Consider the following 18217-nt stretch of genomic DNA (forward strand, 5'->3'; position numbering starts at 1 on the left):
ACTGCAGAGCTTCTGCATGGTAAAGGACATAGCTAGCAAGATCAATAGAAAGATCTTCACTAGCCATACAACAGACAAGGGTCTCATATCTAAAATATACTTAGAACACAAAAAATTAAACCTTCCAAAAACAAATCCTCAAAGAAACAACTGCCCCATTAACAAGTGGACTGAAGATTTCAAGAGTGTCTTCTCTGAAGAAATAAGACTGGCCAATAGACAAATGAAGAAATGCTCAACTTCTCTAGCCATAAAAGAAATGCAGTTAGAATAGCTATAATCAAGAAATCTAATAACAACAAATGCTAGAAGGGATATGGCCAAAGGGAGCCCTACTACATTGTTGGTGGGAATGTAAACTTGCTCAATCACTTTGGAAAGCAGTATGGAGGCTCCTCAAAAGACTCTACATAGAGCTCCCCTATGACCCAGCAATCCCACTTCTGGGCATTTACCCAAATGAAAACAAACAAGGCCATACTAAAGCTACCAGCACAACTATGTTTATTCTAGCATTATTCACCATAGCTAAGATATGGAACCAACCCAGATGCCCCTCAGTAGATGAATGGATCAAGAAAATGTGGTATATATACACAATGGAATTCTATCCCTCCATCAGAAAGAATGACATTGCCCCATTTGTTAGGAAATGGAAAGACTTGGAAAAAAATCATATTAAATGAAGAAAGCCAGTCCCAAAGAAATTTAGGTAGGTCCCATGGTTTCCCTTATTTGCAATTATTAGTTTACATATAGGATAATTTTATCAGATGAGCTGAAAAGCTCAAAAGCTATGCACATATGACCATATAAGATGATGCTAAGTGAAATGAACCCCAGTACATGGAAACAAGAGGTCTTTGTGGTTGTTTTAAATGTACTGTGTGATTTTTTTTTTTTGTTTCCTTTGTATGTTCTTCCCTATGGTATATCCCCGTTGTCACTGTCCTTGATTTTAGTAATCTGCATCTTGTATATACATTTGTGTAATCTGGGGAGGGGAAGGGGAATAACAACAAGCTGAAACAAGGACACAGGATGACCCACTGCAACAATGAAATCCACAGACAGTATACTGGAAATGAACTTTGCAACATCGGTGGGGGGGGAGGAGTGTGGGAGAGGGAGGAGGGAAGGGATAGTGGGAGAGCAACAAGGGAAGGGGTAAGTAACAATGATGAACAAATAATGTACTCATTGCCTTACTCATGTAACTATAATCCCTCTGCACAGCATCTTTACAATAACATAAAATTTTAAAAAAAGTTATGTCTCACAGGAGATTCAGCTACTGACAGTGATCTGTATGTACCAGGTGCACATCAGAGACACATGTGTAATGAACTAGTTAAAAAAAGAAGAAGAAAAGACAAAGAAGAAAAAACTACTTCAATGTTAAAAGGAACAAACTTTTCTTAACCTCTCTAACTATATTAAAGGTTTAGAGTAGTAAACAGGATGAATCACGTGAAAACACTTAGGAAATGCTAGAAGTCTCTGTATACAGACTCTATGATTAGTAAGTTTAGAGTTGGACCCAAGCTCACTGAACAGGTTCAGAGGTAAAGGTATCGTTTACAATATCTAGTCAGTTGAAAATTATGTAAGTTATCCAGAAAAAGTGTTCTAAGCAAAATCATGTGAACTTGGTCTGTTTAGTATATGAACAGAAGTATGTTGCAACTCTACAAAGCCTATCACAAGAGGAAACACTTCCTGGAGAATCTGAAAGAGCTACTGAAATAATCATGGCTATTTTACAATGTGCTCTCTTGTCTCCTGCTCTGTCTTGTGACTTGAACAGGAAGCAGGTTATCATCCTGGTGGTCAAAGCACTGATACAAGCTGTGGGATTTCTATTCAAGTCTAGAGTGGAGAAGTTCTCTGGAAGCTTCTGCCTTCAGAGGCCATGTCTGTGGTTTTCTAAGTGCATTCTGCTTCCCAGCACAGAATTCCTGCAAGACATGTCCACTTTTGCAACGCAGTCACAAATACAGAATTGTTAAAGTGCTTCTTGATTTTCTTCCAAGATACTTCAAAGGCAGAAAGGCAGAAAGGTGAACAAAGTAGAAATTTAGGGTAGTTTCATGCTACTGTAGATTAACAAAGGGTTAATTCTGTGGGCCTGGTGCTCAACAATAAAACATAAAACAAGCCATCTGAAGACTTGTACATAAACAATACTTGGATCCAAAGGCCCAGAATACTTCAAGCTGTCTGTCTTAGCAAAGATATTCAGTGCTCTTATTTTGCTGCAGGGACCCACCGCATTCACCTGCTCCAAGGTAAACTGGAAGCAAAAGTAATGAAGGCCTGGCCTTTGCAGAGTGTGGCTTTATCCCACTCATCTGGGAACTTTGATCCCATGGTCAGCACTACACTTGACCTAAACAGAGCTCAGAGATTCATTTGTGAAGAAAATATACACTGGCAAGCTCCCCAAATTGCTAACACACAGTCTTAGAATAAAATGTCCATTAACAAAGGACTAGTTAATAATAATAAAGAAATCCAGCCACTATAAAGAAATACAAACAAGCAACAAAAAATACACATAGCATGAGCTTACTTTCATTAAAAAATTATGTGTAAATACTTTTGTAGCTAAGACATATCAAAACACTTCCCTTAGCGACTGACTTTTCAGCAGGGAACACACAAAAAAGGTAATAATAATAGGACTTTGATAGAGGCATTATATAAAAAGCAAGCTGGTGAGGAAATAACTGAAGGAAACAAAATGGCTGTTCAGGGAAGTTATTGCTAAAGAGCGTCTGACTTTTGTGCTGAGAGAAATAATGCCTAACAGAAGCCCATTACATGACTAGGAAGCCCATTACATCTAGGAAGACATCTGAAGCAAAGAGGAGCAAGTGCAAAGACTTTGTGGGGGAAATGTCACCTCAAGAAGCAGAAAGGCCTGGTGTATGTCAGAGAGAAAGGGATCTGACTAGAAAATGGTATGGGCAGGGTGAGTATTCACATTTGACTACAAGTACTATAGTGGTGAGTTTTAAGCTGTAAGGTAAGATGATTTAATTTATAGTTTTAAAAGTTCGCCTCAGCTACTTTGTGAAGAAGACTGTGGACAGACCTGAAGGGAAGCAGGGAGAATAATTTACAGGCTGCAGTCATCTAAGGAAACCGAAGAGAACAGATGAAGAGAAATGGACAAGCTGGCATGCAGCACCATAGGACTGGCACTTAGATGGAGGGAAGTCACCAACTACCAAAATGTAAGGGCTTTTACAAACCAGGGTTAAGAAAGTCCATGCCTCAATGGTTTAGCCGGGAACAGTGAAGGGAAAAGCTTCCTGAAGCACCTGGCACCACGGATTAAATATTTAATTTATAAAATGAACAGGAAGCATTCCCCCACATCCCTTCACAAACAGCCATCATGTTCAACCACGAAGGAAAGTCACTGAGAGGAAAACCTGTCACTCACCATCAAAACTCCACCACATAAGAAATGAGTTTCATACCTATCTGTACATCATATCAACAATTTAGGCAGGAGAAAATTACTCAGTTATTTTCAGATGTGTGGTAATAGAAGTAGATCCTGCACACAGCATTCAGGAGGGAGGGGGATGTGTTCTACATTTCTTTTTCTTATCAACAGCCTTCCCATCTCCAAGGGCCAATCCAGTGTGAGGAAAAGACACCTCTCAATCCTGAGGAAAATTAGTTGACTTCTGAGGCTACTTTCTAAAGAAAAGTTTGCAGAAGCCAAGACACCTGCTTCCCTTCAGTGCAGTCATGTGTCAAGGTGCAAATGGCCTACAGCTACTCAGACAGGTTCCACAAACCGTGAAGAGAAAAGGGATGTGGAAGGGGTGTGATCATGAGGTCATCGGTCATAATAGTCTATTTCTTGATGTGTGTGGTGGTGTGATGGCAAATTCATTGAACAATATACTAATAATCTGTGTGTTACTTAATTATATATACTTTTTTTTTGGGGGGGGGGCCTGGTCGTGGAGGCTGAACTCTGGGCCTGGGCAGTGTCCCTCAGCTCTTCAGCTCAAGGCTAGCACTCTACCACTTGAGCCACAGCACCACTTCTGGCTTTTTTTTTTTTCTGCTTATGTGGTGCTGAGAAATCAAACCCAGGGCCTCATGCATGCAAGGCAAGCGCTCTACCACTGAGCCACCTTCCCAGCCTTATACTTCTATTTTATACTTCTGATTTTATTATGTTAGAAATGTCAATTGTTGGTTGTTTTGGTTTTGTTGCCAGTCATGGGGCTTGAACTCTGGGCCTGGGCGCTGTCCCTCAGCTCTTCAGCTCAAAGCTAGCGCTCTACTACTTGAACCACAGTGCCACTTTCAGTTTTCTGGTGTTTTATTAGAGATAAGAGTTTCAGGGACTTTCTGCAGAGGCTGGCTTTGAACCACGATCCTCAGATCTCAGCCTCCTGAGTAGCTAAGTTTATAGGTGTGAACCATCAGCAACCAGCTCACTGGTTCTTCGTTTAAAAACTTAACTTTTCTCTGTGTGTTCTAAAGACAATGGTTCACATTTAGACAAAGATGAACGGTGCATGTGAAAGTATCCTTGTCTGGTATACCCCAGTGATAGGCTCAGACATCGCATGCCACAAAAGCTTGTTTATCTTTATACTATGAATCATAGGTAGGATTTTGCCTCCAGTAATAAACTGAGGGGTGTCACAGAAGGTAGAAGACAGTATGTCTCATTGCCAGTTACCACTAATAAAAATGTTACTTCTAAACATCAAAGTTTCAAAGCTAATTAGGCACTTTTTAGCTACCCAATTATCATTCTTAGCTGCACAAAAATTACACCTGGGATAACAAATTTACTGGCATGCCAACTCTAGTCTACTGAGAACGGTTGCCTAGAAGCCCAGATTAGAATGACTAGATGCTGGGTGTGGCTCTGAACGAGAAGAATGTCTACACTGCAGGCACAGGATGGAGCACAGAGGGCACAGGTGTCTTGACAGCGTCAACACTACCAGAGGTTAAAAATATTTGTTTAGTTATGTAATGGTCCATACTGAAATGCACACAGACATCAGGAATAACTTCTCAGTTGTTACACCAATTTAATTTATTCTTTGAAAGTCACATTTTGATATAAGTATAGAATAGGAATATATAATACATGCCTATTACATATTATTAATGTAAAAATTTGTCTAAATATTCTGTTTACTATAAATTACATCAGTAGAATGGAGTTTAAAGTCTTTACTAATGAGTCAAAAGCTTGATACTATAGATTGTCTTTAAAGGTGATTCAACTGCAACAAAAATTACATTTAATACTTTGCATTTAATATTAAATTACATTTAATATCCTGTTTGCAAAATGGAACTGTCAAGTTATAAAATAAAATAAAATTGTAATCTTACTGTGTGTTATTCTTAAGTTCCTCTTAAGAATTGAAATTTTTTTCTTGGTGGATATTCTCTTCTTTGCTATAAACTAACTTATATGACCAATATTTTATAAGCTTTCATCTGGTGATGCCTAACAAAAAGAAATTTTTTCCACTAAATACACTCAGGAAGTCTTTAAGCTTTAGATTTTTTTGTAGAATCAGATCATTTGCCTTGACACAAATTCAAAAATGGAAATGCTCACCCCTACCTGTGGTGCCCCATCCCTTTATTCAATCACATCCATCCTGTATTAATAGCATTACCAGACAAGAGAGAAAGTGAACTGAAATTTCACACTTCCACCTTTCACTTCCACATGACTTCTGTACAATCCTTATCAGAAGAGAAAGATAGATTTTAACAGATCACCCAATCTAAATCTAAAAACGTAAGTAGTCCACTCTCTCTTCTTTCCATAAGCCTCTATTTCCTAATCATACTAGATGTGGTGCTTTTGCCTCATATTTCCCTTAAAAACATAGCCACTCACAAAAGAGCTCTGCTCTCCTTGCCCACCATGTTTCTACCCATCTACACAGGAGCATTAGATACAGGAGATTTCTCAACATTCTTGAAACTTACTAATCCAGTGTATCTTGCTTTTATTCTTATCTCCTTGTTCAGTCCTTCTTAGGCTCTTCCCTTTCTTTTGGTGCAGACAGTCTCAAGGATTTTTTCTGTCCATCTACTTAGTTACTCAATGCAAAAGTCTTGCAGTTATGATTCCTTGTTTCTTTCCCCACCACAGGTGACTCTCATCAATAGTCCTGCTGGCTCCAAAACACACCTTTTACTGCTCTCCATCCTGATTGCTATTAAAGGTGACAAGCCAATGTCTTCTCAACTGATTTCTGCAGCCACCAGTATATGCCCCCATTCAGCTAGTCTATTTTTCAAATAGTACCCAACACAATCTTTGCAAAGTGGACTTACGTGTCTCCTCCCTGCTTAAAAGCTTCCAGTGTTCTCCACTGCCTTTTAGAATGCAATCTAAACTCCTCATGCAGCCTACACAGCCCAAGGTGACTCACTCAGCCTCCTCTCAGGTTTCCTCTCTATCTACTTTCATTTCCGGTGCTGGACTTTGGACACAATGCTTTTTTCTTTTTCCTACCTTCTGGGCTACTTGAGGGTTTTCATTACCAGCAACACCTTCCAAAATGCTCTTTCCTGCATCTCCTCATCACCATCATGCCTTCAATTCCATGAGGAGCCTCTAAGCTAAGGTAGCAGCTCCAATACTTGACCTCTCACCAGTCTCACTCTAACTGGACAGTCTTCAAAAAGGCTACTGCATTGCTTATTCATCTTTGTATCATCTGTCACTCCTGACTCTGTTCTAAATTACATGATATCGGGACCCTTTAGATTTCGTTTACTACTGGATGCTTACCGTCTGAAAACAGATCCAGCATTTAAGAAATGCCCAAAGAATCATTTGTAGTTTAATAAATCAAAATAGAATTACCAAAAGTGAAAGTCACTCTGAACCATTATTCCAATGTTTAAAACTCGGAATGACAGACCTGAAAAGTACCTGAGCAATTTCTGGTCACTTACAGTAACTGTGCTCTTACTTATCCTGAGGGCAAAGATATCCCTTAAAGACTTAGATTCTTCAAAAGCCCTTCCTCCTTCTCAAGCTGAGCTTTGAACACGGGTAGAGAGTTCATGTAGAATCATGGCTCCTGTCTCCTGAATAGCATCCTTCTCTTGGTTTCATGATCCCTATCTTCTTAATAGCTATAAATACAGAGTAGTTGGAGGATACCCCTACACAATCAAAAATTTCCTTCGATTCCATCGTAGTTGTATTCTATAAACCATGCTATGACCATTCAATTCCGGCCTAATTACCACTTCTTATCTGGCTAGAATCAACTGTATTTTGAGAGTAATACCTCATTGAAGTTAGCCAGTATCTCCTACTTCAGATCTACATACAATATATAATGCATCCACCTTATGGCATCTACAATCAGTGCATTACAAGCCTTCTTCATCCTCTTCCTGGAACTCCTGACAACACTGAGCACTACAAGCACAGGATATATGTCCAATTCCTATTCCTAGGAGGAAGCTACCTTGAAAGACATGATTTTTCACATGTATAAATTACATGTGTATTATAAGCTCTCTTATTTTTCACACGGATAGGTAGAGTTAGTTATCTGACATAAACCAGCATAACTAGAAGCAAGAGAGTCATAAACAGGAAAGTCTCCTTTGGGACCAAACTCAGAACATAACTGCAGCTGGAAAAGCAAGGCAGGGTCCACGCTCATGTTGTGGGACACACTGAGCAAGTCTCTCCGCCTGTCTCTCTATTGTTTTTCCCTGGTCTGTTGTTACTGGGCCTAGCCTCTCTCTTGTTTTGTTGTTTGTTTTTTTGCTCAAGACTGGCACTCTAACACTTGAGTGATACTTCCATTTCTGACTTTTTGTTCGATAGATAGAAATAAGAGTCTCAGACTTTTCTGCCCAGGCTGGCTATGAACCATGTCCTCAGATCTCAGCCTCCTAAGTAGCTAAGATTACAGGCATGAGCCACCAGCGTCTAACAGACTGGAAGTCTTGATGAAACATTCTTACACTGCCTGCTGTGGAAGACGTTACAGTGCTATTCAATTCCATGCTCCTCTACTAGATAAGGAAAAGATAAATTAACTCCAATTCTGAATAAGGGTTATTTCACGCGGTTGGGTATTTTGGTACCATTCTAAAAGGATCTATAATCTAATGTTGTATCATTTGGCTCCAAAACTCATTGGCATCTCATTTAAGCCATTCAGGTAGATTCATAACTGCTGGGAAGTTAGTAATTACAAAACACTATGATCACTTGAAGACATTCTGTATTTCAGCATGATGTTAATATTCTGGTAAAAAAAATATTCTCAAAAAATGTCCTAGTGGCTAAATACTGACAAGTAAGATGACTAAAATAACCTGTGGTGTGTGATTAAGAAATTAAAAATACCGGGCACCAGTGGCTCATACCTGTAATCCCAGCTACTCAGGAGGCTGAGCTCTGAGGATTGCAGTTTGAGACAAGCCTGGGCAGAAATGTACCTGTGAGACTCTTATCACCAATTAACTATTCAAAAACTGGAAGTGGCGCTGTGGCTCAAGTGTTAGGCCACTAGCCTTGAACACAGAGAGGCTCACGGATATCACCTGAGACCTGAGTTCAAGCCCCACACTGGCAAAAAAAAAAACACACACACGCATTTTTAGGAAATTAAAAATTTACCAAAAAATAAAGCTGTAGGCTCTAATCTACAATAATGATTTCCTTTAACTTGTATAGACAGTCTGAGTAACAATAATTTTTAATGAACTGTCTCTGACAAGTGTAGCAAGGGATAATCTGTGGGGAATTCATGTTATTAACTTCTGTACATGTCTCAATAGATTCCAACATTCCTATGCTATTATGATCTGAGTTTATTTTTCCCCTCCAAAGCTCATGCTGAGGTTTGGTCCCAAAGTGTTGTTGGCAGTGAGTGTTGGGGTGGTGACTGGAAGACACCAATGCTCTTGCTACTCCCATGGGCACTTCCTCAGCAATCTTTCTTGCCTCCTCTCTTGCCGTATGATCTCTTTACCTTGAGCCCCTCACCAAAACCTGAAAAAAGTCAGTATGATGTGTTTGATTTCCCAAACTGAGCTAAGTAATTTCCTTTATAATTTCCATCCTTGTGTATTTCGTTATATCAACAAAAAAAGAGCGAAAATACCTGCTTATTTATTGCCTGTTCCTTAATTATGCACACTGAAATTGTCAGAAAATTATAAGCAATTACGCTAATCAATACCAAGTCAAATTTTATTAATAAACCTCTATTCCTCAATCTCACTGAGAATCAGAAGGGTTTAAAGCAAATATAAATCATCTTTTTAAATCTTCATTTCATTAATGAAATCGCGTATTCCATGCCTGTCCATATACTCTACAGGAAAATGCAGAGCTACCTCTTTCATTATAATTATCTTTTACATTCATTCCAAAGAGTTCTACTTTTCACAATTTGTTCTTAGAGGAATGTTCCTCTCTCTCTCAATCACTGGTTTTATGAACTTCCACTGTGTGTACCTATGTTCCGTCAAAACTGGAAGAGTGAAATCAATGTGACACTCTACTCACAACACTGTGTGATCTTCTGGATGTTGGAAGAGATGCGCTGTGCCAGCTGGGCAGGGTCCCCACCAATCCCTGGAGTGTAAGACATGGCTGATTTGCTGACTGACTAATTTCATCAGATGTTGCTGTACTGTGTGGATTCCTAAGCAGTCACCTAAAAAAAACATAAAAATCACACAAATGTATCATTAAAGATAATGGCTTACATTTTCAAAATTACCAATGTGAATTCAAGGCTAAAACCTGGCAATGTAAAACATTTAATAACAAAACTTACATGTCCACTAAAAAAATGGATTACTTAAGGAAAGAGTTAAACATGTTCAACAATACATTTTATGACAGAAGCTAAGCTCAAACCGTATTCCTTCTGAAACTTTTTGATCTCCCCAAGAAAAATTATTAAGTGCCATATATATATATGTATATATATATATATATAATTTTGTTTGTATATTTTTCTTCTTAATACAATTTCAAGCTAAGTATAAGGCAAGGCTCACATGCTATTTGTATTTCTCTAACAGTTCAAACAACTCTTTGTTTAGAATATTTAAGTATCAAATACAACACAAACTTTGGGCTACCCCAGAAATTTCATTCTATCTAATGTAACAAACATGAAGCAGGTCAGGAACACATAAGTAGCAGGTCTCTTATCTCTTAACTGATAAGAGAAACAATGTCCTATAACGCATTCATGATACTTTTCTGACAAAGCAAGGAGACTGGATCACTCTTCTGCAGCAGCTGGCATCTCAGGGTAGAAGGCAAAATTGGGATGCTGCTGCAAGAGGAAGGGAAGATAAAGTTTCTTCTTTCTTCAATGCACACCACACCACTCAGGGCTTTGAAAGGTTGTAAAGGGGTGCTGTTGTGCATAATAAAAAGTAGCACCTGCTTCCATACTCATCTTTCAATAAGTTACATGGGAATATTGCAAAGTTGTCAGGGACAATGTATATAAGCCAACTCTACTGAAAGCCTGCTACATGCCCCACCATTAAAAGAAGCACCTGGGATATATTAAACAAAATAAACAAGACATAAAGACACAGTATCTGAATCTAGATGACATAGCAAGACCCTGTCTCAAAAACAAACAAAAACATGTGCTCAAATCAAGCTTGTCATTTAGGAGAAAGGAAAAGAAATGTCAACCAATGAAATCCAATATAAATCAATATATGGTCATGTGACAGGCAAAAGTGATGGACTACATAAAAGAAAATACCACTACTCTTGTCTAGAAAGTCTTTGTGGAACTGAAAGTTAGAATTGCAATAATTAGATATGACTGCACTGGAGAACCAAGGTGAGGCAGGAAGAGCAGGGCAGGCACCTGCATACCAAAGGAAGGAGAGGTTCCTGGTCAGCACCTAACAGTTCATGGCTGGAATAAATGGGAGGCAACAAAGAAGGAAGAGAAATGGCCTAACATTTACTACATATTGTACAATGAGAAATAGTGTCTAACTTAACCACCTCTTCTTTAAACAGTGTAATTCTTTCAATGATGAACAAATGATAGCTTCCAAAGATTCAGTCACTTGTCCAAAGTAATAACCCACTCACGGTAGAGGTGGGATTTAACTCTAGGGTTCCAATTCCAAAGCTACTCAAGCTTGCTACAACAGTACTCTGTTGTCACAGAAGAGGGAAGGCTTTGTTCCTAGGTTTAATTTGAATATGCTACAATAAGGAACTGGAGATTACTATGCTAGGAGGAAAAAAGAGACCCCAATGATAGTAATATGCTCAAGTATCTTACATAAACTGGAGCAGTATTTGTGATATCCTACGAGCATTTTTCTTTATACTTTAAATAATCACTACATTACTTACAACGCCCAGTGCAAGGTTAATATTTTGTAAAGAATTGCTCTACTGTATTGTTCAGAGAACGATGAAATTTCAAATTCTGTCCAGAAGTAATTAAGAATTATTTTTGATACATAGTTGGCTTAATCTACAGATAAAGAACTTCAGGATATGGAGTTGGCTGTGTCTTTGTCCTAAGGGACAGAGAGGGAGGAAGTACAACAGCCAAATTGTTGAGACTGAAACATAGTACCTACCGGTTCCATGCGTGGGACTCGGGTGCAGGTCGCAATGTGCAGGGCTATCTAAGAGACCTGGGAACTTTTAGATGCTCTCATTTTTATGTTCCACAGGTTTACTTTATCTCTGAACTGAGGTCAGAGAGAGAAAGAGAGAGAGATACAGAGAGAGAGAGAGAGACCCCAGAATTGATGTAATTTAATTTTCCTCGAGGAAGCCTTGGGCTTGGGCCTGCAGCCGCTTGAAGAGTTGTGGCTCAAACAGAACAAGTCTAGACCTGAGGAATCAATCATGTTGACATTTTGAGCATCCTACAAACCACCAATTGGGTCTCTCAATTTTGCATTCTTTATAAAACAAGAATAGCATTCATAAGGATGTATGTTTTACCCAATATACAGCAGAATCTAGACTCAAAAAGAAAATAGTATGACATGGCTTTATAAGTGGGACTAGGCAGGAAGGTAATCAGCAGTGAGGAAGGCAAAGAAGAGGGTGGTAGGCAGGGTGCTTATAGCAGCATATTAAACAAATCTAAGGAAATAGTATTATAACCCCCCAAAATGATCTAAAAGGGTCAGCAATGTAAAAGAGTCAGTAATACGGGTGGGGGGAATTTGATCAAAGTACATTTTATACATGCTATAAATCTAACAATAAAGCTCCTTCATTCATTTCTGCTAATAAACTTTTTAAAAATAAAAATCTTTATTAATCTATCATTCAAATATCACACAATTCCTCCAATTAACTTTTAAAATAGTAACACAGTTGTGTAGCTAGCACCATAACACTTTTGAGAACATTTTCACTACTGCAAAATCCAAACCCAAACCCATCCTGGATTTCTTCCCAACCTCAGCCAAGGACACTGCCAGTCTACTTTATGGCTTTATAAGTTTGCCTATTCTGTATATCTCGTACGAATTGGGATTGTACACATGTGTTCTTTACATATGTTCTTTGTGGGTGCCTTCTATCTCTTCATGTTTCCAAGGCTCAACTGTGTTGTAGTATCAGTACCACATTCCTTTTCACTGCCAGGTAGTATTCCACCATGTTGATGAAGACAATAGTTTTTTCACTCAATGATTATCTCACCTTCTTTCTTCTTCCAATTGTATCTCTAGAAAAACTTCTATGAACCAACACAAACACACTGTCAATGAGAAAATGTTTCGTATTAATGAACTCCCTTAGGGGCTTTGCCATCTGCATGGCTCCATTTCAACCATGAAAACAAGTGAATCTCACATCCATGTCTCAAAGTTATCCTCTTTTCTTTCTAGTGTCTACATGTGGTTGAGACACACTGTAATTTATCATCTGCCTGGTGAGCTGCCAGTGCAATGGGCAACTGGAAATCTCTACCTTGGGCAAGACACTTAGCATCTGGGCCTTTTGCCAGGATTAAAATGAGATAACACAACCAGGAACCAAGCACTTCCCTACGCAACACGGGAAAGTTCTGATAATGCGCTTGCGACTGCAAGGCCTGCATCAGAGGTATACAACCACATAGCCACCTGCAGCCTGCTATCCCCTCCCTCCTGCTGCCAACACCCCCTCCCACCCCCCCAACCCAACCAGAGAGTGTCATCACAGTCCTGTCAATTTATACTTCAGCCTAGTTATGAGTGAAGAGTGAAAAGCAATTTGCAAAAGGACTTATTTCTACATACTGTGCTTTTAACATTCATTTTCTTGGTTCTGACAAAATGCCTAGGAGGTCAGTATAATTACCATAGTGATTTTCACATGAGGAAACCGAGGCATAATTAGAAGAAGGAAGTTACTAAACATAAGCCAAAGAGGCAAAATTTGAAACTAAACTTAGGCCTTCTTATGTTCTTAAACATTAGACTATACTGCTTTCTGCATCACGAAAGTACAGATGAATCAACTCAACTGAAAAAGCCAAGTGTTCTACCCTTCTGCAGACCTATATGAAGTTTGGCTATCTATAATCCCTAAATTAGGACAACTATGTGAGTTGATCAAGGCAACACTGTTGAATAGCACACATCTTTTCTGAGTTGTTTTACTAATAAATGATACCTAAAAGGCAACAATGGTTGGCTCTCCTTATGCAGTATGAGAAGTAAGTAAGCCAAATGGCTTTACCACAAAAATATATAGATAAATGAATATATAAACAGCTAACTATAAAGTTTAAGGTAATGCAAGAAAGCTAAACTAATGCTAAGTTTTTCAGATGTTTGCTTTCTTATAGTCCTCCCTAGTCCCTAGCCTGGATTGTTATGCACAGAAGTACTCTTCTTGAAAGCTCACGTAGAATTCCTAGTGTCGCTGATCAGGATAATTACCATAACTTATTATCTATACTTCACAGTCTGTTACTACCTATACAAGCGAAAAAAAAAGAAAATTAAGTTAAATCAAAGTTACATAAGCTAGCTTTCAAGTGTTCAGAAATGGCATGTGGCTGGTGGCCAACAGCATGGCCAGTTCATTTATACTCTTTTTCTCAGCAGAAAGTTCTATTAGGCAGTGTTCAACACACCATCCCAGTAATTATTTCTATTAAGATATATGAGCATTATAAAGAGAAAGAAGGGGAAGGAAGATCAAAGTGAAATACTCATAGTAAGAGTATTCTCAAGGCTGCTTCTTTCTCAAGAAGGAACAAAGGGAATATAGAATTCGGAGTTTCAAACTTCTCCCAGTCACTAGTATGGCATCCTTAAGATTTCAGTAAGCATAAACTTCATACATCTAGCCTGAGAAAAGGAAGAGGTCAGTTTCATTTTCTTAATCATAAACATTAGCATAAAATAATGAATTTCTCTTTATCATGTCCTTTATAAAGGGGAGAGATGTGATTGTCTGTATTGTGGACCTGTTCTAGTCTTCATACTTGGCTACATGACAGGTGCTAAACAAATTTTGTACAATGAATAACTACCTATGCAGCAAGAATGCCCACCCAGCCTGAAGGTAAAGATTATCATTCTAAAACAGTGAATTCCAGTGACTTTTTGGATCTAAATAATGCAAGACCTGGCACCTTGGGCCTTTCTGGGTATCGCTTCTTATCTCTAAAAGGCTCTTCCCATGTTGTTCATGTGACTGGCTCCTACATCCACCTGCTAGAGACACATGATCAGAAATAAGAAGTCACCACTGCTGCCATACCACTGTTCTAGCTTCACAACTACTCCATAATACTTGTCAGCATTTAAAATGATCCGGTTCCTATACTTCTTACTACCTATCTTGACTTCTAGAATACAAACAGGAAATGACCAAGTGCACAGTACATAGGAGATGCTCAGCTAATTCAAGGGTGTTCATTCCGCAATGAGTACTCTCTAGACAAACTACATCCACTGCATTTCGCAGCTTGGTTCCTCTACTATTCCACACCAGTTAGCTATAAAGCTCCAAGACTTTTCTCCTACCCCTTTCATGCATTAAACTCTCAAAGTACACTGAACCATAGCAAACTTTACTGAGACTACATGTGTTTCAGATGACTTACTTTTCAACCACCAGCAGTTTGACTAAAGTCAAGACTGACTTTTTAAAATTAGGAGTGGTGTAAGTAAACTATCTGAAGAAGTTAATATGATATCACATTAACTTCTACAGACCCTTTAGAATCACAACCTAATCCTTAACTAGTCACAAGTCTGGGGCCAACTTCTCAAAGCAGTTTACAAAGGTTCATCTAAGACACAAATTAACATTTTTATCAGTTTCTGCCTAGAATGTAGCTCACAGAACATCCCAGAGCAGGAAAACGACAGAGGGGAGGAGGAGGGGCAGGCATCCACCTCCAACATTATGGGCAACACAGCATTTCATAATCACTTCCTTTTTCCAGACTGTGGGTAACCTCAAAAAATATATATATAACCATAGTCATGATGCTCGGAAGTGATGAAATTTTCACGTACAAAAGGTACAAGAAAATGTGAGAAAAAAAACTATATGTAACATTTGACCAGAAGGACATTTATCCTTTTTTTTTTTTTTTTGTCTACACTTGATCCTAGAAAACAAAAGGCAAATGAAAATTCTTGAAATGTTTTTGTATTATAAAGGTGTTTGTGCAAACTAAAGGCACATATCAAGGTTAATTGAGTGAGGGGGAGAGGGAGAGGGGAAGAGGGGAAGAGAGGAAGAGGGAGGGAGGGAGGGAGAAAGGGGGAGAGGGAGAGGAGAAGAGGGAGAGGGAGGAAGAGAGAGGGGGGAGGGAGGGAGGAAGGGAGGGGAGGGAGGGAGAAAGGGGGAGAGAGAGGGGAAGAGGGAGAGGGAGGAAGAGAGAGGGGGGAGGGAGGAAGGGAGGAAGGGAGAGAGAGGAGGGGGGGATTGTCAGTTACAGTAGCAATGTTGTCAAAGTCATCACGCCAGACTGACTGGAAGAAAAATGGAGACACAATGCGCCTCTGGGCAGGAGCAGAGGCTCCTTCACTAAGGCCGTGTTTTTCAGTTACTCTGCAGGAGAAGTTAAAAGCATTTTTTTTCCACCCTGAGTTCACGTGAAGAGCAGGTCAGCGGGCCGCGCCGCCGGGGCTGGGGCGGGCGGGCCGCCGGAGGGGCGGGGCCGGGCCGGGCGGGGCGCGGCAGGTGGGTGGGTGGGACGCCTCGCGGGGTCCGGCCCGCAGGGGCCCTGGCCGCCGGCCCGCGGAACCAAAGTTCCGCGCCGGGGACACGGAACGCGCTGGCCCGGGGGCGTGGGCTGCGGCGGACGCTCGCGCAGCGGCGGACGCTCGGGCGGCCCCGGCCCTTCGCCCGCCCGGAGCCTGCGGCAGCGCGCACACCCACGGGACGGTAGCTGCGGGGGGAACTGAGGCTCCCAGCTATCCAGCCTCCTCTTACCCAGACTTCCTCTGCTTTCTCCTTTTCCTCCTTCTCCTCTTCGTCGGCGTCGTCCTCCTCCTCCGGCCACGGCCACCCAAGGGGCCCCCCGAACCCACAACAGCAATTCTCAGCTGATGGGCGGCGGTGCGAGGACGCCCACTGCGCATGCCCGCTGGGCCACCCAGGAAAGGAGGCGGGGCTCGCTTCTCTCCTATTGGCCTATTAGCCTGAGTGACAGCGGCCCTCCTCCGCCCCCCTCTAGTTCCAAGCTGAGGAATGAAGGTACCAGCAAAATTGCCCGGGGTTGGGCTTGGACACCTGACAAACGATGGTGAACGCCTGCTTGCAAAAGAGAAGAGAAAGAAATGCAGGTATCTTTCTTTATTCGATTAAACCAGCCTCGCTGGACCGAAGTCTTCATCTGCTGCTTAGTTCATCCCTACCCTGTTTTCCCTAACCTTTTTTTTTAACTCTACAGTACACCCTAATTCATATTTCCACTTAAAAATGGGATAATGCAAATACACAATCCTAACAGGAACCATGAAAGAATAAGTGTACCCACTTGGTAAAGTGTTATACATGCAAATTCTTGAGAGGCAGGGTGTAGCTTTCATAGCATTTGCAAAAGCAGCAGATAGTAACACTCCAAATATAATCTAATTTCAATGAGAAAGAATAAATTGCTTTCGGTGAAAGCAATACCTCACCGTAATTTGGCTGACAATTGCCTACACTAAGCCACTTTTTCAAAAGAATTATCCAGATATATGTATCAGAAGTTCAGACATACTTAGGTGCTGGTTTATACATAGCATACCCCTTCCGTGGTCTTGTTTTGTGGTCTTGGTTTTTCTTTCAAGACAGTGGGGATCAAACCTATGTCCCAGACAGAGTTTGAGAATGTTTATAAAATATTCTTATATTTTAAGAAATATAAGAATTTCTGTGGTCAGATATATGCTTTAACCTCTATTAACAGACAGTAGCATTAGCTGTTAAAGCTGGAGAGTCCCTTATGGAAAATCCAGTTCTACTTCCTCATTTCACAGACTAGAGAAACTGAAACCCCCAAATACTTCAGACTCACAGATAAGTATAAACAACAGCCATTTAAATATCCTCAAGTCGTATTAGAGTGCTTCCTCCCACATCATTCACTCTGCAAATACTCCTTGGAAACTTGCCAAGTACGTTTCCTGGCACTGTAGATAACGTGGACGCATAGGGTACAACACGTTCCATGAAGGAGTGATATCCTTCCCAGTATACTGTGCCTGTAAGGTCTGCCCCAGGGCCATGCAGGCTTTGTGCAGACATCTCCCTAGCTCTTGGCTAAATTTCTACCCAGTATGTTACCTAGGTGACCTGGAAGCAGTCACCTAACACCCCCTCACCCCCACCCCAGGTTACATCCTGGGCCGCCCCTGGCCTCCCATCTGACCCTAGGTGAGTCCCAGACCCTGGGGTCACATCCAGAACCACTGTGGCCACACCTTTCCCCCAACTGGCCACACCTCTTCCTGTCCCTGGCCTAGATAAGTCCTGGCCCAGGGGTAGGTCTTCCCTTTCTTGGCCATGTGACACAAGCATCAGTTCGGTAATTAAACTTCTTTTCCTGCCTGATTACCTGTGGTGTTCTCTTCATTGGCTACCTAATGAAACCTACCTACTTAATATACCTTACAGTGCCCTGATAGATTGGTTAAAAACACACCAGTGGAAGCCCAGACATAGAAGTGTCTTATTATGTGGGGTTAGGGATGA

At 40.5% G+C, this 18217-nt stretch overlaps 1 protein-coding gene across 1 annotated transcript in view; it reads right to left on the minus strand.

Moving 5' to 3' along the window:
- Window positions 1–16612, minus strand: part of Stx7 (syntaxin 7) — a 32065-nt gene extending 15453 nt beyond the window's left edge. Inside the window, exons 1-2 of the mRNA XM_042683251.1 lie at window positions 16469–16612; window positions 9566–9716 (exon numbers count right to left, since the gene is read on the minus strand). Coding sequence (XP_042539185.1) covers window positions 9566–9650 — 85 coding nt within the window. The 5' untranslated portion in view covers window positions 9651–9716; window positions 16469–16612. The remainder of the gene's footprint in view (window positions 1–9565; window positions 9717–16468) is intronic.
- Window positions 16613–18217: the final 1605 nt, after the last annotated feature.

The sequence above is a fragment of the Dipodomys spectabilis genome, unplaced genomic scaffold (assembly GCF_019054845.1).
Source record: "Dipodomys spectabilis isolate Male_0828 unplaced genomic scaffold, ASM1905484v1 ptg000001l, whole genome shotgun sequence".
Classification (NCBI taxonomy): Eukaryota; Metazoa; Chordata; class Mammalia; order Rodentia; family Heteromyidae; genus Dipodomys; species Dipodomys spectabilis.